This window comes from Agelaius phoeniceus (assembly GCF_051311805.1).
Source record: "Agelaius phoeniceus isolate bAgePho1 chromosome W unlocalized genomic scaffold, bAgePho1.hap1 SUPER_W_unloc_1, whole genome shotgun sequence".
NCBI lineage: Eukaryota > Metazoa > Chordata > Aves > Passeriformes > Icteridae > Agelaius > Agelaius phoeniceus.
The window spans coordinates 9,056,461-9,076,229 of record NW_027509866.1 but is presented as its reverse complement, the minus strand read 5'-3'; the positions used below and the strand labels follow the sequence as shown (position 1 = coordinate 9,076,229).

General features: G+C 51.6%; 1 protein-coding gene across 1 annotated transcript in view; it reads left to right on the top strand.

The window, feature by feature from the left end:
* LOC143692498 (uncharacterized) overlaps positions 1–19,769 on the top strand; it is a 311,453-nt gene that overhangs the window by 178,988 nt on the left and 112,696 nt on the right. Inside the window, exon 5 of the mRNA XM_077172732.1 lies at positions 16,931–17,518. Within this exon, the coding sequence (XP_077028847.1) occupies positions 16,931–17,518 (588 nt within the window). The remainder of the gene's footprint in view (positions 1–16,930; positions 17,519–19,769) is intronic.

The following is a 19,769-nucleotide window of genomic DNA, read 5'->3' as shown; positions in this document are numbered from 1 at the left end:
AATCAGGGAAACTTTGGCAAAAGGTTTATTATGACATTGTTGTGGTTTTGGTTTGTTAATTTAAGATTTTTCTAATCTTGAGATTTCTTAACTAATGATTTGATGAGTATGGTGGGTTTTAGTGTTGGTTAATTATTTATGTATTTATTTTGTTGTGAGATTGGATTACGAGAAAGGTAAAGTGGGCTTAAAATTTTAAAAGTGTACAAAGAAATTTTTATTAACAGTAAATTAAGAGAGGAAAAAGGAGTAACAATTATTTTTCTTTACAACTTTTTCTTTTTACTGACAATTTAAAGAAAGTAAAATTTCAATTTCTAGTTAGGTTACTATTTCTAGAATAGTCTTTTTTTATTTTACTTAGGGAGAGAAGTTTTTCTTGTTAAGGTTATGGAGATTTTTTTACAAAATGAAAAAATAGGGTTTTTGTGGTTCTTAATTTTGTCATGGATATCAGTTCTGTGGAACTTTGGTATTGTTAAGTTGTTTTTATTGCCCGAAGCTTTTCTACAGCTTGTTGATGGGCCATGTCAACTTATGGGGTATTGTTTTAAAGATGAGTTCTTTAAAGGTAAAAGCTTTTATTATTTACTTTTGAAATTATTTTTTCTCTGGGAATAGAGATCTTCTCTTGGGGGTACTGGATTATGTTTTTATCATTTCCTGTTTCAACCTTTTATGAAATTACAGTTATTTTAACATTTCGTTTGTTTTAGTATGCAGGTTTTTTGTTTGATAATAATTTGAATATTTTTATTTTCTTTTAATTTTATGTGCTATAAAAAAGAGTTTTTTTCTTTATAGTTTAGAAGAGGATTTTATTTTTAAGATTTAGGTACTTTTTCTTTTTTTTGTTTGGGATTTCATGTCTTCTTTACTGACTTTGATGGTTTTATAATTTTTTTATGTTTGTATTTTGTTTTTCCCTTTTTTTTTGAGGGAGGATTGAAGTATTGAAAGGGTTGGCACCTGACCTGCCAGTAACTTGTGGTGGAAGTTATGGTTGGGTTGTGTTAGGATTGGTTTTATGGTTCATTTTTGGGGGCTTTTTGTTTAATTTTAGTTGTAGGGTTGTTTTGTATGGGTTGTAAGTTTTAGGGGGTTTTGGTTTTAGTTGTGTTGGGGGAGGGGACTTGATGGTGAGATTTTAATAGCTGTGGCTGGCTTTGTTCTGGTTGGGGTTTTGTAGCCTCTTTTGTTTTCCTGTTTGGGAGTTGTTGGGGTTTGGTTTGGTCAGAATGGGGCCGATGGGGGTGGGGGGGGGCACGGCCTGGGGAGGGGGGAAGGGGCTCAGCCCATGGCAGGGTTGCTTGGTTTGGTTTGGTTTGGTTTGGTTTGGTTTGGTTTGGTTTGGTTGAGATGGGGGCCGGGGCCAGGGCCGCTGCTTCTTTGTTGACTGGCAAAGAAAGAGGAGGTTCCTGGGTTTTTTCATCTTTACCATTTGTGTTTCACAGAGGCATATTCAGTATCTTAGTCGTTTAACAGATTGTCAGTAACACAAAAATATTCTATTACTTTTCAAAAATTCTTCTCATGTCAAACTACGACAGACATTCAATCAACAAAAAACATTTCTCAAAGCATTGACTTGGCCCATTCAACTTCACAAACTCTAAGCTTGTTCAATTTAATATTAATCAAAATTTGCAGGAGCACAGGAACAGAAGAAGAATACACAGAAAGAGAGAAAGACAAAAAAGATACAGAGAAGCACACACACAGCTACCAACTCCTGGATTCCAGCGCTGTTCAGATGGAAATTCCAAGAGGATTCAGGGTCAGGATGTGTGCTTGTCTTGTGGTCAGCCTTCAATACCCCTTGGTCTCCCTGGGCCCTTCCCCCAGGTGGGGCTTGGGCTCATTTGGTCCCTCAGGAGCTGGGCTGGGGCTGCAGAGGTGGCTGTGGAGCATTGCCTGTGCTGTGCCAGGGACTGGCAGCCACTGCTGGGCTGGGATAGAGGCTCTGGGGGGGTTGGGGTTCCAGGGCAGGGCAGGGCTGGGGTTCCAGGGCAGGGCAGGGCTGGGGTTCCAGGGCAGGGCAAGGCTGAACCTGCCCCTTCCTCCCTCACACATGAAATGTTTCCAGCCAACAATCTCCTCCGGGCTGTCACAATAGGGAATGTTGGAGGTGGGAATCCCATTTCTGGCCATGGGCACTTGGCTGAGAAGGGCAGTTCTTTTCCGTAGGAAGGAAAGTATGGACCCCCAGTGTTTGGAGAGCCTCACCAGGCCAAGGCCAGCCAGACTTGTCAGGAATGGCAGATTTTGTCTGGGAGCAGTCTTTGGATTTAGGGAATTTTTTAGGTGGAAGCCCAATCTCAGCCATGGGCACCAGGAGAAGCAGGACAATTCTTTCCCGTAGGAAGGAAAGCACAGAGCCTTTCCCAGTGTTTTGGGGATAGCTGACAGGTGACCCTTGTAAAACCACTGCAAGACAGACTTGTCCTGGAAATATTCCTGTGGGAACAATCCCTGGATATAAGGAAATTTGGAGGAGAAATCCTAATTCTGGTCATGGGTGCCTGGAGGAGAAGGAGAGTTCTTTTCCATAGGAAGGAAAGTACAGAGCCCCAGTGTTTCATTAGTGGAAGAGACCCTCAAGATGCCAAGGTCAGCTGGACCAGTCAGGTGGCCTCTGGGAGGCCAAGACAGACCATTTCCATGTTCCCTTGGTTTTATGGGGCCCTGCAGTATCATAATGGTGCCTTGATTCCATGCGGACCAGCAGTGTCACAATGGTCTCCATGGTTCCCCAGGCCCCACAGTGTCACATGACTCCTCCGTTTCATGAGCCCTTCAATGTCAAAATGGACATTTGACCCTGGAGGTTTGATGTGTCACAATGGTTTCCTTTGGCTCCACAGTGTCACAATGGACCACTGATGCCAGGAGGCCCTTCTGTGTCTCCCTGGAGCTTTGGTTCCATGCAGCCCTGCAGTGTCCCAAAGGCCTCTTGGTTTCATGAGGACCCACACAATCACAATGGTCCTCTTGGTTCTGTGGGGACCCCCAGGGTCACAATGGTCTCAGTGGTTCCATGAGGCCCCACAGTGGCACAATGGTCCCTTGGTGTCACAGGGCCCCACAGTGTCACAATGGTCCCTTGGTCTCACAGGGCCCCACAGTGTCACAATGCTCCCTTGGTTCCATGGCCCTGTGCTGCTGCACTCCCCCCTCCCCTTCTCAGCCTGCCCTGCCAGCTGAGAAATGCTCCTTGGGGCTTGGCCTTGGCCAACAGCCCCTGGGCTCAGCTCCTCTGCAGCTCATCACAAACACTGTCTGCTCCAGGCACTGCTGCTGCCCAACCAGCTCCTGCTTTCTGGAGGAGCAGCCCTGGGAACTGGTTTTGTTCTCTCAGTGGCACAACATCCCTGTTCTCACCCTGCCAAAGAAAGCTGTTGGTGCCAAGTGCGGCCAGGATGAACCATTGCTGGGACTGAAGCCCCTCTCTTGGGGCCCTGCAAACAGCGCTCCAAAAGGAGCCCTTGGAGCTCTCCTGGGCCAGCGACTCCCTCTGAGTGGGGCCTCTCCCAGCCGGGAACTCTCCCGTTTGCTGCACTCGGGGATCCCCAACAACGACGGAGCCTGGGCCGATCCCCCCACTCCTCCAGGCTCAACCCTTCACCCACTGGGGAGATGCCAAAGGATCCACAGGGAGCATTTCCTGCCCTGAGGGGAATTTCTGCCAGGTGCCTTGCACTGACTCTTTGTGTCTGTGTGCACACAGGAGTGCCTGTGCTGGGGAAATGTGGCAGAAATGCTGCTCTCTGAGGGGTTTGAGTGCCTTGGATAGCTGAGCCAGTCAGGCCTGTACGAAATGTCCATTCATGAGGTATGAGCTAAGTTAAATGCTCCTGAGAGTTTTTCTCTTGCGAAGTTGTTATTTTAATGTAAGTTATTAGGCTAAGTTAAATACTGTTAAGTGTTATTCCTCTGTTAAATTGCTAAGTCATAGGTTATAAGTTAGGTTAAATATTGTTAGCTGCTCTTTTTGCCTGAATTGTGACATTTAAGCTATCAGGTATGGTTAAGTCCTGTTAAGTTTGAGCTCTGATAACCCTTTGGGCCATAATCCTTTTATCCTTACCCTCAATGTCCTTGTGTCACACACACACAGGGACAGTCCTCGGCTCATTTCTGGTTTGGTTGCCTGGATTTTGCTTGGTTTTGTTGTTGCTTTGTTTCCCTGGTGTGCCTGAAGTGTCCAGTCAGGAGCAGAGTCAAGGAAACAAAGCAACAACAAAACCAAAAAAAATCCAGGCAATCAAACCAGAAATGAACTGAGGACTGTCCCTGTGTGTATGAGACACAAGGACAGTGAGGGGAAGGATAAAAGGAATACAGCCCAAAAGGTTAACTGAGGTGAAATTTAAAAGGACTTAACCTTAACTGATACCGTCAACTTCACAATTTAGCAAAAGAACAGCACTTAACAGTACTTAACCTAACTTAAAACCAATGACTCAATAATTTAACACAGGAATAACACTTAACAAAACTAAGCTAATAACTAGAATTAAACTTAACAACTTAGCAAAAGAACAACTCTTAGCAGCATTTAACTTAGCTTAGATCTCCTGACTTAACCTTACTTACTGATAGCTGGATATCTGAGTGACTCAGTTATCCAAGGCACTCAAGCCCCTCAGAGAGCAGCATTTCTGCCACATTTCCCCAGCACAGGCACTCCTGTGTGCACACAGACACAAAGAGTCAGTGCAAGGCACCTGGCAGAAATTCCCCTCAGGGCAGGAAATGCTCCCTGTGGATCCTTTGGCATCTCCCCAGTGGGTGAAGGGTTGAGCTTGGAGGAGTGGGGGATCGGCCCAGGCTCCGTCGTTGTTGGGGATCCCCGAGTGCAGCAAATGGGAGAGTTCCCGGCTGGGAGAGGCCCCACTCAGAGGGAGTCGCTGGCCCAGGAGAGCTCCAAGGGCTCCTTTTGGAGCGCTGTTTGCAGGGCCCCAAGAGAGGGGCTTCAGTCCCAGCAATGGTTCATCCTGGCCGCACTTGGCACCAACAGCTTTCTTTGGCAGTGTGAGAACAGGGATGTTGTGCCACTGAGGGAACAAAAGCAGTTCCCAGGGCTGCTCCTCCAGAAAGCAGGAGCTGGTTGGGCAGCAGCAGTGCCTGGAGCAGACAGTGTTTGTGATGAGCTGCAGAGGAGCTGAGCCCAGGGGCTGTTGGCCAAGGCCAAGCCCCAAGGAGCATTTCTCAGCTGGCAGGGCAGGCTGAGAAGGGGAGGGGGGAATGCAGCAGCACAGGCCCATGGAACCAAGGGAGCATTGTGACATTGTGGGGCCCTGTGAGACCAAGGGAGCATTGTGCCACTGTGGGGCCCCATGGAATCATTGAGACCATTGTGGCCCTGGGGGTCCCCACAGAACCAAGAGGACCATTGTGATACTGTGGGGCCTCATGAAACCAAAATGCCTTTGTGACATTGCTGGGCTGCATGGAACCAAAGGTCCATTGTTACATTGTGGAACCTCGTGTCATCAGGGGTCCATTGTGACACTGGGAACCAAAGGAGACCATTGTGACACAGCAGGGCTGCATGGAAACTTGGGACCATTGTGACATTGCGGAACCCCATTGAACCAAGGGTTCATTGTGACACTGCAGGGCTGCACGGAACCAAAGCTCCAGGGTGACACAGAGGGGCCTCCTGTCATCAATGGTCCATTGTGACACTGTGGAGCCAAAGGAGACCATTGTGACACAGCAAACCCCCAGGGTCCAAAGGTCCATTGTGACATTGCAGGGCTCATGGAACAGAGGAGTCCCGTGACATTGTGGGGCCTGTGGAACCGTTGAGATCATTGTGACACTGCAAGGCCTCATGAAATAAGTGGGACCATTGTGACACTGTGGGGCCCTGTGACACCAAGGGTCCATTGTGACACTGCTGGGCCCCGTGGAATCAAAGCACCATTTAGACACTGCGGGGCCCCATGGAACCATGGGGACCATGGGGATACTGCAGGGCCTCATAAAACCAATAGAACACAGAAAAGGTCTGGCTGGTTTGGCCTCCCATGGACTACCTGATTGGTCCAGCTGACTTTGGCATGTTGAGGGTCTCTTCTCATCTGCTGCTGAAACACTGGGGCTCCATGCTTTTCTTGCCATGGAAAAGAAATCTCCTTCTCCTCCAGGCACCCATGGCCAGAATTAGGATTTCACCTCCAAATTTCCTTATTTCCACAGATTTTTCCCATAGTAATATTGCCAGGACAAGTCTGGCTGGCAATGGTTTCATAAGGGTCACCTCTCATTGGTCCCCAAAACACTGGGGAAGGCTCTGTGCTTTCCTTCCTATGGAAAAGAACTGTGTTGCTTCTGCATGTGCCCATGGCCGAAATTGGGTTTCCAACTCAAAAATTCCTTAAATGCAAGGACTGCTCCCAGGCAAAATTTGCCATTCTTGACAAGTCTGGCTGGCCTTGGCGTAGTGAGGCTCTCACCTGCCTTCCAAACACTGGGGCTCTGTGCTATGGAAAAGAACTATCTTTCTCACCCAGGTGCCCATGGGCAGAATCGGGATTTCACCTTCATCATTCCCTATTGTGACAGCCTGGAGGAGATTGTTAATTGGAAATATTTTGTGTGTGGGGGAGGAAGGGGCAGGTCCAGTCTTGCCCTGCCGTGGAAGCCCAGCCCTGCCCTGCCCTGGAACCCCAATCCCCCCAGAGCCTCTATCCCAGCCCAGCAGTGGCTGCCAGTCCCTGGCCCAGCACAGGCAATGCTCCACAGCCACCTCTGCAGCCCCAGCCCAGCTCCTGAGAGACCAAATGAGCCCAAGCCCCACCTGGGGGAAGGGCCCAGGAAGACCAAGGGGTATTGAAGGCTGACCACAAGGCAAGCACACATCTTGACCCTGCATCCTCTTGGAATTTCCATCTGAACAGTGCTGGAATCCAGGAGTTGGTAGCTGTGTGTATGTCGGGATCGTTAGCTTGTCAGAGTGACCCCGAGAAAAGTTTGAAAGTCTCTTTTCCCAGACTGGTGCTTGAAGAAGTAGTCAGAGCTCTTCATTTCTTGGTCTCAAGGTTGTTTATTTTACCTTATCTATACAAAATTTTCTTCTGCCCTGCCGAGGTCAGATAAGCAGGACAGTCTGAGGCATTCTGCCTGCCCCCGGGGTGGTGTTATGTCTTTATACTAAAAACTACGTGTAGAATGTTTACAATTCCTTTCCAATACCTATCACCTATGTTAGACAGTGAGCTTCTACTCGAAACCAATCTCTAAGTGCCAACATCACAGCAGAAGATGGAGGCCAAGAAGAAGAAGGAGAAAATACCCAGTTCCAAGTTCCCTCCATGTTGCCTCCTGGACCCCCATACCAAAAACCCTAAAATCTCCTTTTCCGCCCCATGATAACTTCACTAATATTCTACTTAAACCGTTGTGGCTTGCCGATTTTCATACAAGGTTGGTAATTTGCTCCACGGGTCAAAATCAAAACCACAGGTGTTTTGGGCTCTGTGCCACGGTCTCTGAGACCCCTGGCAGGGGTCTTGGCTGCTCAGGACAGCCAGAGGGATGTCCTGGGTCCTGACATGTGTGCACTTCTCTAAATTATATTTTCTCTCTTTCTGTGTCTACTTCTATATATGTCCTCTTGGACATTTTGTTTAACTTAAATTGAACAGGCTTAGAGTTTGTGAAGTGGAATGGGCCAAGATAATGCTTTGATAAGTGTTTTTTGTTGATTGAATTTCATATTAAAACTTTTGCCAAAGCTTCTCTGATTTCCTGAAGTTCCAAGTAAAGTTCCTGTTTTGTTGTTTTGAGCTCCTAAAAATCTCTTATTGATATTTCTTAGTGCATCTAACTTAGAGTACACAAACAATTGTAATTCCTTTTAAATGTCTGCTTGAGAGAGTTTTTTTGGGAGATGGGAGTCAGGGCTTGTGTGTGCTGCTTGGCCCAGCCCAGGCAGGGCTTTCCCAGCCACATTCCACACTCCATTGCCCAGCTGGAGCCCCTGGTGCCTCTGAGTTGTGCTGCCCCAGCCCCAGGGACGCTCTCCTTGTCTGCCCATTCCCCCACGGTCTCTGGGCAGGGATGGCCTCACTGGGGGCTGCTGACATCCTCAGCAACTTGGAGGCTGCTGCTGAATTTCACTGCTCCAGAGGCTTGTTCAGCCTTCAGCTCTTCAGTGCAGGAATTCAGTGTCCCAGGGCTCATTAACATTCAGAGCACCTTAACAAGCCAAGCCTCTGGGAATCATTTGATTTAATTTTCCAAATCACTTGTTCAGCCTTCAGCTCTCCAGTGCAGGGATTCAGTGTCCCATGGCTCATTACCATTCTTTCATGGTTTGACACTGGCACAATGCCAGTACCCCCATGAGGATACCCTCTCCCTGGTTTCTGCTGTGAGATGTGACCAGGAATGAGCAAAGCGGGCTTCCACTTGGAAATGAAGAAAACAAAACTTTATTAACTACCCTACAACTATAGATAAAAAGGAACACACACAGGAAAATGAAAACCTTACAAGTACATTTCCTCCTCCCCCCACCAAATTTCCAACACAATGCATCTATTCCTCAAATCACCAACTCCTGGTCCAGCACCACCTTTTAGACAATCAATCCTCAGTTCATCAAGAGGAGAGGAGTCCTTCTTGTACCATGGGCTTCCCCTGGAAACACAGCTGAAGCCTCGTGTGTTTCCATGTCACTCGTGGCACCGCCCGGAGTCCATCTGCCATCGTGACCTCTTCCTTTCATGTCCAGTGCTCTCACCACTGAACACGGACCAGAGCTGCTTCTAGGGTTGTCTTTTTAAAGATGCTCTGTCCCGATCCAAAAAAGGCACAGTCTCTCCTTTGGGACACCTGTCCCCACAATCTCTCCTTTGGGACACCTGTCCCCCCCATATTTTTTCACCCCCTGGGGCCGAGGGGCACCAACACTGAACCCTCTTGTTTCTGAGGCATTGCCTCCCCCTAGAATGCAGTCTCTGTGTCACAAGGAACATGGTTCTGTCCATGGCTGTACAAAAAGAGTCCAGCAAAAGCCACTCCATCATCTCTTCCCACTAGGATTCTTCTCTATTCTTCCACTCTCTCTCACTCGGCCAGACCTCTCACACTTGCACATTTCCTTCATCATCTTCCACTCTATCTTCTAGGAGACGTCAATGTTCTGTAAAGTTCTCATTCTCTGAAAAGGGGTTAAAAGCTCCTACAAGTGGCCGGCTGCACCCCCCTTCTTCTCCGTCCCAGCCGTGCTGCCGGCACAGGCCCATGTTTATCCAGTTTCAAGGTTACAGTCCCAGGCAGCGGCTCTTTCTCTCTCTCTCTCTCTCTCTCTGTGTGTCTCTCAGGGGGGCTCCCCGATGACTCCCGGTCTCTCTCTCTCTCTCTTCCACCCTTCCACCCCCGGGCTCAGGCCTACCTCTCTTGGCCACATGGCTTTTCCCCTCCCCCTGCCCAGCCAGCAGCTGGGCTGGAGGAGAGACCCGAACTCTTTCCTGCCGGAAACCCAAGAGGCCCTCCCAGGGGAGAGCTCTGCTTTTTACCCCGTGTTCTCAGAGGCGTGTCCATATCCCAATGGCCAGGTTAAATGCCAATATTAAAGCCTGAATATCCATTGGCCAAAAACACAGCATCCCAAAAAACACATTTCCTGTCAAACCACCACAGTGCCTTTGCAGCCCAAGGTGCCCTGGGATGTCACCATGGAATGGCTGTGACTGCCTCTGACCACAGGGCTCTTTACCATCCCAGAAACCCCTGGGAGGTCTCCATGGAGCCCCTGTCTCTGCCTGTGACATTCCAGCTTTGGAACAGCCTGGAGACTCTTGGAAAGTCCCCATGGAACCCCTCTTAGGGCCTGTGAATAATGTGATCCTTAGCAGGCAACCATCACCAGCCCCCTGTTGCTATGGTCAGTTTCCATGGCAACCATCACCAGGCCCCTGTTGCTATGGTCAGTTTCCATGGCAACCATCCCCAGCCCCCTGTTGCTATGCTCAGTCCCTTGGCAGCTCCATGGAGACCCCATGCCATGGGTGGTTGCCATGGACACCAGCTCAGGCCTGCAGCCAGAGCCTGTTGCCATGGTAACCATTGGTAGCCCCATCCCCAGGCTGATGGGATCCCAGAAGCACAGAATTGGCTGAGCTGGGAGGGACCCATCAGGATCCTCCAGTCCAACTGCTGGCCCTGCACAGGACACCCCAACAATGCCAGCCTGGGCCTGGCAGCGCTGGCCAAACGCTGCTGCAGCTCAGAGAGCCCTGGAGCTGGGACCCTTCCCTGGGGAGCCTGGCCAGGGCCCCAGCAGCCTCTGGCCAAAAACCTTTTCCTGACATCCAACCTGAGCCTGCCCCGACTCAGCTGCAGCCGCTCCCTCCACTCCTGTCCCTGGGCACCAGAGGGAAGAGGTTCCCACAGCCCCAGCCAGGGACCCGCTCCCAAGGCTGCTGCCATGGCCACCAGGGCTGGCACCAGCTGGGATGCTCGGTTTCCACGGGCCGGGCTTCAGCAATGGGATTCCCCAATTTCCTGCTCCCGCTAAAACCGCGCTGCCCTCGCTGCCCTCCCGCCTCCCATGGAAAGCACAAAAGGCAAAGATCCCGGGCTGGGATAAGAACAATTTATTGGGAACAGCAACAAGATAAGGAACAAAAAGGAATAAAAACAATATTTTCAACAGAAAGGATAAGAAAAACTATTTACAGGGAAAACTACAAGATCAACGACTGGGTCTGCCTGGCCACGTATTTCATCCTGCCTCGAAAGGACACCCTTCTCCTCAGGGAGAGAAAGAGAGAGAGAGTCCCTTTCCTGCCCCTGGCAATGACCTGAGGTGGGAGTGAATGTAATGACAGGGCCATGGCCAGACCATCATGTTCCTCCATCCCACATCATGTCATTGGCAGGGGCAGGAAAAGGTACAGGTGTCTTCCCAGCATGGATCACAGGGAACATGGATCACCAGGGCTCTGACTCACATGGGTTCTCCCATGGGGGATGAAGCTGGAGTGGTGCATGAAGCTGTTCCTGCAATAGAGGCATTTGCAGGGCTTCCCTTACTGGTGGCTCCATTGGTGTTTTGTCAAGTGAGAGCTGCTGGTGAAGCTCTTCCCACACTGGGAACACTCGTAGGGCCTCCCCCCAGTGTGGATGCTCTGGTGGGTGATGAGGGCAGAGCTGCAGCTGAAGCCCTTCCCACACTCCCCACACTTGTAGGGCCATTCCTCAATGTGGATCATCTGGTGGCTGATCAGGGTGCTGCTCTGCCTGAAGCTCTTCCCACACTCCAAGCACTTGGGGGGCTTTTCCCCATCATGAAGCTGCTCATGGACCACCAGCTCTGAGCTCTGGCTGAAGCTCTGTCCACCTTCCTCGCTCAGGGTGGGTCTTTCCTGCTCAGAGCACACTGGGCTGGGTTTTGAGCCCCTCCTCCTGTGGGATCTCTGGGACTTGTAGTCCCTGTTGGAATTCCGCACCGTGGAGCCACTCAAAATGGCCTCTTCCATGTGGTTCTGCTGTGGGGATTTGTCCTCCCTGGTCTCCATCCTCAGCTTCTTCCCTGGGGGAGGAAGGCCAAGGAGAGGATGGGATTTGCCTCCGTGCCAGAGGGAAGGGGAAGGAGATCCCCCCAGTGCATCCCCAGCAGGACGGGGTTGGCAGCAGGGTTGTCCTGCAGCCGGGGGCTGTGCTGGGCTGGGAGATGGTGCAGGAGAGAGGGGGAAAGGGGCACTGACTTCCTCCTCACCTGCCTGGGTATCCCAGGGCTCCTTCCTCTTCCTCGCAGCCTCCTCCTCTTTTGAGTCAAGGTTTGGGAATGGGAAATCCTGTTCTGGGAACCAAACAAAGGCTGCACACATTGTCTTTTTACAGGATTTAGGGAAACCTGGGGGAGAGTCTAAATCAGAATTAGAATTTAATAAGAAAATGAAGATCAAGGCAATGATACAGAAACACTGCCCTAAACTGACAGCGTCAGGATATAACCTGACACCCTGTTGCTGGTCAGGCTGGTGGCTGCAGTCCCATTAAATGGTGGCTGCAGTCCTGTTGGAGTGATGAACGTGATTCTGTCGAGACAGTGATCCTGTAGAAGGGTCTGGTCTTCCTCTGGAGGTCCAGTGGTGATTCTGGAGCCCTTGTCCTCTGGGAATCCAGTAGGCAAGCTGCTCCTGGTGTTGCAAGGCTCAGCTTATATGCAGGTAGGAATGCTTGGATCCTCCCCCTGGGCGGAGCATCCCACAATGGGAGGATGGAATTTGATCAGTCCTGCAGTGACACTCAATGGCCCATTCCCAGAAGATATCTCCCCTGGAGGGCGTTATCAGGGCTGAGGCATGGAAGAGATCAAGAACACTGCCCCGCCTGTTTATAGCAGTTGATGAAGATGGGCATTGAAAACATGCATTGGGTTCCAACTTACACTGCAACCTGAAACAGTGGGGGAATCCCTGCTCAGGGGGTGAACACCACCCCCCTTACCCAAACTGGCTCAGGTGTAAAACCCCCACCCTGGGAAGGCCACACACACAGGGGACAATGTCACACTTGCCCTGCCCCAGGGGAGGTCTCTGTCCCTGTCACTCTGTGGCTGTCCCCCCTTTTCTCTTTCACAGGCCGGGGGCTTTGCCAAATCTAAGAATAATTTTTTTCTCTTTCCCTGTCACCTTTATGACATCTACACAGAGCTTTCCCTTCCTTTTCATACTCTTTTCAGAAAAGAGGTATCACAATGTATTGGGCCGAATTTCCACGTTTCTTTTATCAGAATGTGCCAGCAGCTGAGCTGGAGCTGGGCAGGACCAATGGATTTTGGAATTGCCAAAGAATTGCTTCTACTGTCAGTTTATTAAATTTTGGGATTTGTTTGCATTTTCACCACAAGTGACTTGTGGGAGGAGCAAATTCAAGGCATTTTCTGTAGGCTTAAGTTTGATTTTTGTCAAGAAACAACTTTACTTTGTCCGGTGCCCAGGGGATGCTCAAGGGGTCTCTGGGCCTCTCACATTGGGGGATGCTTGGGAGGGGCTTAGGGGAGTTGTCCCTGTCCCTGTCACCCCAGGCCATTCCCCAGGGGTGTCCCTGTCCCTGTCACCCCAGGCCATTCCCCAGGGGGTGTCCCTGTCCCTGTCACCCCAGGCCATTCCCCAGGGGTGTCCCTGTCCCTGTCACCCCAGGCCATTCCCCAGGGGTCTCCATCATTCTCACCCAGGGAATGCCTGGGGGGTCTCCCTCCCTCTCTCCCCTGTGCCAGGGGGTGCTCGGGGCAGTCTCTGTCCCTCTCAGCCCAGGGGATGCTCGGGGCTCTCTGTCCCCTGGCCCTGGGGGATGCTCGGGGGGTCTCCATCCCTCTGGCCTCAGGCAATGCCTGTGCAGGGCTGGGCACCAGGGGCTCTGTGTCCCTCTCACCGCTGAGGCTGCTCGGGGCTGGGGGGGCTCTGCCACCTTCTCACCCCTGGGGAGGCCGGGGGGGTCTCTGTCCCTCTCAGCCCTGCTGGGACCCCACCCAAACATCATCGGGGTCACAGGGACAGACACACCCCCAAACCCCCAGAAGGGCTGAACCTGGGATTTGGTTTGGGGCCGAGGATTTAGGAAGGGGCTGGAATTGGGGCTGGGATTAGAGTTGGGGCTGAGATTTGGATTAGAGCTGGGATTGGGGTTAAGGCTAGACATGGGATTGGCTTTAGGGCTGGGCTTGGGATTGGGTCTGGGGCTAGACGAGTCTGGCACTGGGATGAGATTAAATACAGAACTGTGAGTGTGTCTGAACGTGGAGTGAGATTGAGATCAGGGTCAGGTTTGGGACTAAGCTCACCCAGAGCAGGAGAGGAGGGGATGTCACTGTGGGAAGGTTTGGGGAAAATCCTGTTTTGGGGAGAAACAAGGTGTGAATGCCTTCGGCTGGGGATTCCTCTTGCCCAAGTCCATCTCTAGAAGTCACCTGATGTCCATAATAACCTCCAAAAATCAAGAGTGTATAAAAAAGTGCCACCAGGAGTGCCCCATTTCCAGTCTCATCCCCCTGGGGTTCTGGTGGTCCCCCGTCTCTGGGCTCTTGGGGATCCCATGGGTCCTGGGGATCCCCCCTCTCCAGGGTCCTGCTAAGGGATGCAGGCGGATTTTGGGGTCCCAAGGTCCCTCTCTCCAGCCTCCCCTCAATCCAGCCACTTGGGCTTCCCCCCTCTTCCCACCACCCTGTCCTGCTTTAGGACAATTTTGGGAGAAAACTCCCAAAAGGGGTTTCCTCTAGAATACAGATTCAGCAGCCCCACCCTCAGCCAGTTCGGGAAAATATTTCCTTGGAGAAAAGTGAAAAAACCACTTTATTTAACAGGCAAAGCATTCACCAACACAAAAATTGAACAATGTTAAGCAATAAAACCTCCTGCTGCTGGAAAATAGGTGACAAACTCCGGAAGTCCCTCCTTGGGCTGGGGCTTGGCTCACTCAGTGTCTTATCAGTCTCTTATCACTCTCTTATCAGTCTCTTGTCAGTCTCTTATCAGTCCCTCCTGTATTGGAAATGCCGCGACCCAGGCTCAGCCCAGTGGGCCACAGGTGGGAGATGCCAGTGGTGTTCTGGGTGTTCAGTCCAGAGCAGGTTTAAACAGCTCCAAAGAAAAAGAAAAACAATAGTCCAGGGAACTTCTCTGCCTCAGAGAGCTAAAAACTAACTAAAAGCAAAGGAGAGCTCTGTCCCGCCCTCTGTGCATCCAGGAGCCGGAATGTGGAGGAGTGAGTGCAGTGTCTGAAAACAAACTGCAGCTTCTTCCTCCTCCCCTTGGCTCTCAGAACCAGCCTTAAAGGTGCAGAACTCATTTCTGGGCTAAACGGACCGATGGGGCACGAGCATCATGAAGTCACCCCAGGACGCGCCCCTGTCAGGGTCAGGGGGTCCCGTCCCCGCCTCATCTCCGGGCTGCCGGGGGTGCCCCAGCTCCGGTATCGCCCCTTCCCCTCTCCCCGCCCCGGGGGTCCCCCGTTCCACAGCCCCGGCTCTCACGGGGATCCCCAAAACCAATGTCCCGCCCCGTCGGTACCGGGCCATCCCCACGTGGACCCCCCGGGACCCTCCCGAGGGGCGATCGCGGCTCCTCTGCCCCCGAAAAAGCTCCTCTTAGGGAGCGCGGAGATACCCGGGGCTCGAGTCCGGGATCTGCCGGCTCCAAACACGCTCCAAAAAAATCCTCCCGGAGACCCCTGGCTAGAGTTATTTGGGAAATTAGCTACTTGAGCTGGGCTTCTTGAGGGACTTTCAGCAGCCTTGTGTTTCTCACCCTGGAGTAAATGAACTCTATCAGTCACTCTGATATCATTTGCTCCCTTTCCTCCAGTGTTTTTAACAAACTTTTCAAAGAAGGACAACAAAATATTTTCTTTTTCACTGGCCACCCACGACAGCCATTTTCCTCATCAGTCCTCCTGTAAGTTCCCCAGGAGGAAGGAGGGACTGTGTCCAAGTTTCCAAGAGTTCTTCCAGGAAGAACCACAACCTCCTCAGAGGAGGGAACCATGCTGTTGTCAAAGGCACCTGGGGTCAGACAACAGTGCCTAAACTCACAGTGCCAGAATAATGTCACATTCTGGTTAAGAAAATTGTTAGAGAGATGCCTCTGCCCCAATTAAGGTGCTAACAAGACCAAATCCTACGTGCATTTTATTGAACAGTAAATGTGAGGTAGAGAGAGATGGAAAGAAAGAGAAAAGGGAGGGACGGCAAGGGAGTGACAGGGACAGAGACCTCCCCTGGGGCAGGGCAAGTGTGACATTGTCCCCTGTGTGTGTGGCCTTCCCGGGGTGGGGGTTTTACACCTGAGCCAGTTTGGGTAAGGGGGGTGGTGTTCACCCCCTGAGCAGGGATTCCCCCACTGTTTCAGGCTGCAATGTAAGATGGAACCAAATGCATGTTTTCAATGCCCATCTTCATCAACTGCTATAAACAGGTGGGGCAGTGTTCTTGATCTCTTCCATGACTCAGCCCTGATAATGCCCTCCAGGGGAGATATCTTCTGGGAATGGGCCATTGAGTGTCACTGCAGGACTGATAAAATTCCATCATCCATTGTGGGATGCTCCGCCCAGGGGGAGGATCCAAGCATTCCTCCCTGCATATAAGCTGATCCTTGCAACACCAGGAGCAGCTTGCCTACTGGATTCCCAGAGGACAAGAGCTCCAGAACCACCACTGGACCTCCAGAGGAAGACCAGACCCTTCTACAGGATCACTGCTTGGACAGAATCACATTCATCACTCCAACAGGACTGCAGCCACCATTTCATGGGACTGCAGCCACCACCCTGAGCAGCAACAGGGTGTCAGGTTATATCCTGACTCTGTCAGTTTAAGGCAGTGTTTCTGCATCATTGCCTTGATCTTCATTTTCTTATTAAATTGTAATCCTGGTTTACACCCTCCCCAGGTTTGCCTTCAAACAAGTACAAAACTCAATGTACTTATCCCTTGTTTTCTTCTCAAAACAGGATTTTCCATCCCGTAAACTTGGCCAGATGGAGGAGGAGGCTGTGAGGAAGAAGAAGGTGCCCCAGGAGCCCCAGGGAAGTGAGGAGGAAGTCAATGCCCCTTTCCCCCTCTCTCCTGCTCCATCTCCCAGCCCAGCACAGCCCCCGGCTGCAGGACAACCCTGCTGCCAAACCCGTCCTGCTGGGGATGCACTGGGGGGATCTCCTTCCCCTTCCCTCTGGCACGGAGGCAAATCCCATCCTCTCCTTGGCCTTCCTCCCCCAGAAAAGGAGCTGAGGATGGAGACCAGGGAGGGCAAATCCCTGTGGCAGAACCTCATGGAAGAGGCCATTTTAATTGGCTCCACAGTGCAGAATTCCAACGTGGAGGACAAATCCCAGAGATCCCACAGGAGAAGGGGCTCCAAACACAGCCCAGGGTGCTCTGAGGAGGAAAGACTCACCCTGAGCCGGGAAGGTGGGCAGAGCTTTAGCCAGAGCTCACAGCTGGTGATCCATGGGCAGCTTCACAATGGGGAGAAGCCCCACAAGTGCTTGGAGTGTGGGAAGAGCTTCAGGAAGAGTAACCACCTGATCCGCCACCAGATGATCCACACTGGGGAATGGCCCTACGAGTGTGGGGAGTGTGGGAAGGGCTTCAGCTGCAGCTCTGCCCTCATCATCCACCAACGCATCCACACTGGGGTGAGGCCCTATGAGTGTCCCCAGTGTCAGAAGAGGTTTCAGACCAGCTCCAGTCTCCTCCAGCACCAACAGATTCACACTGATGAGAGGCCCTTCCGCTGCCCTGACTGTGGGATGGGCTTCAAGCGCAACTCCACCCTCATCAGGCACCAGCTCATCCACACCGGGGAGAAGCCCTACAAGTGTGGGGAATGTGGGATGAGCTTCAGCCAGAACTCTAACCTGATCTCCCACCAGAAGACCCACACCAGGGAACGGCCCTATGAGTGTGGGGAATGTGGGAAGAGCTTTAGGCAGAAGTCTCTCTTGATCTGCCACCAGAGGATCCACACTGGGGAAAGGCCATACAACTGTGGGGAATGTGGAATGACCTCTAGTAGGAAGACCCAAATGATCATCCACCAAATGATCCACACAGGGGAGCAGCCCTACAAGTGCCCCGAGTGTGGGAAGAGGTTTCACACCAGATCTCAGCTCCTCCAACACCAGCGCATTCACACGGATGAGAGGCCCTTCCTCTGCCCTGACTGCGGGAAGGGCTTCAAGCACAACTCCACCCTTGTCACCCACCGGCGCATCCACACTGGGGAGAGGCCCTACGAGTGTCCCCAGTGTGGGAAGAGCTTCACCAGCAGCTCTCACTTGACCAGACACCAACGGAGCCACCAGTAAAAGAAGCCCTGCACATGCCCCAACTTCAGGAACAGCTTCATGCACTGCTCCAGCTTCATCCCCCATTGGAGACCCCACGTTGGTCAGAGCCCTGGTGATCCATGTTCCCTGTGATCCATGCTGGGAAGACACCTGTACCTTTTGTTGCCCCTGCCAATGACATGATGTGGGATTGGAGAACATGAGGGTCTGGCCATGGCCCTGTCATTACATTCAGTCCCACCTCAGGTCATTGCCAGGGGCAGGAAAGGGACTCTCTCTCTCTCTCTCCCCAGGGAGAAGGGTGTCCTTTCCAGACAGGAGGAAATACATTGCCAGGAAGAACTAGTTGTTGATGTTGTAGTTTTCTCTGTAAATAGTTTTACTTATCCCTTCTGTTATCAATATTGTTTATGTTCCTGTTTGTTTCTTATCTGGTTGCTGTTCCCAATAAATTGTTCTTCTCCCAGCCCGGGATCTTTGCCTTTTGTGCTTTCCATGGGAAGCGGGAGGGCAGCGAGGGCAGCGCGGTTTTAGCGGGAGCAGGAAATTGGGGAATCCCATTGCTGAAGCCCGGCCTGTGGAAACCGAGCATCCCAGCTGGTGCCAGCCCTGGTGGCCATGGCAACCACCCCTGGCATGGGGTCTCCATGGAGCTGCCAAGGGACTGACCATAGCAACAGGGGGCTGGTGATGGTTGCTATGGAAACTGCCCATAGCAACAGGGGGCTGGTGATGGTTGCCTGCTAAGGATCAGATTTGTCACAGGCCCTCAGAAGGGTTCCATGGGGACATTCCAATAATCTCCAGGCTATTCCAGAGCTGCAATGTCACAGGCAGAGACAGGGGCTCCATGGAGACCTCCCAGGGGTTTCTGGGATGGTAAAGAGCCCTGTGGTCAGAGGCAGTCACAGCCATTCCATGGTGACATCCCAGGGCACCTTGGGCTGCCAAAGAGCCGGGATGTCCCAGACACTCACAGGGGTTCCTGTGATGGGCACAGTGGGAGCTTCAGGCAACATTTATTAGAGAAGCTCCTGTTGGGTCACGAGGTGCAGAAACGATCCCCAATGCTCCCCATAGATCCCCAAATGTCACTGTGTAATCAGTGTTCCGTGGTTTCTTTCCAATGGAAAACAACCATCCTTATCCTCCAGGTGTCCATGTCTGAAATTGGGATTCCACCTCCAAAATTCTGGATATCCAAGGGTTTCTCCCAGGCACAATCTGCCAGTACCATCAAGCCTGGGTGGCCTGGACCTCTGGTGACTGCCCCTGTAACACTGGGGCTGGGTTCTTCCCTTCCCATGGAGATCACTGGGACACTGTGGGGACCTCATGGAACCAAGGGGATCATTGTGGCACCACTGGAGCCCATGGAACCAAGGGGCCATGGTGACACAGTGGGGCTTCATGGAACCCAGAGACCATTCTGGCTCTGTGGGGCCTGATGGAACCATGGAGACCTTCGGGACCCTTCAGGGCCTTGTGTCACCAAGGGGGCATTATGACACCTCAGGGATACATGGAAGCAAGGGACCATTGGGACACTGTGGGGCCCCATGGAACTGAGGGTACATGGAACAGGCCTGGCTGGTTTGGCTTCCCAGGGGCCACCTGAAAGGTCAGGGCGATGTGGGGATGTCATGGGCTGCCTCTCATCAGCTCCTGAAGCAGCGGGGCTCTGTGCTTTCCTTGCTATAGAAAAGAACCGTCCCTCTTTTTAAATGTCCATTGCCAAAATTGGTATTCTCTCTAAAAATTTTCCTATATGCAAGGGTTTCTCTCAGAAAAAAGCCTGCCACTTCTGGCTGGCCTTGGCCTCTGGTGGTCACTCTCTTCTGCCTGGCAAACACTGGGGCTCTGTTCCTTCCTTCCTACGGAAAAGAACCAACCTTCATGTCCAGGGTCCATGGCCAAAATTAGAATTTGGCCTCCCAAATTCCATATATCCAAGGATT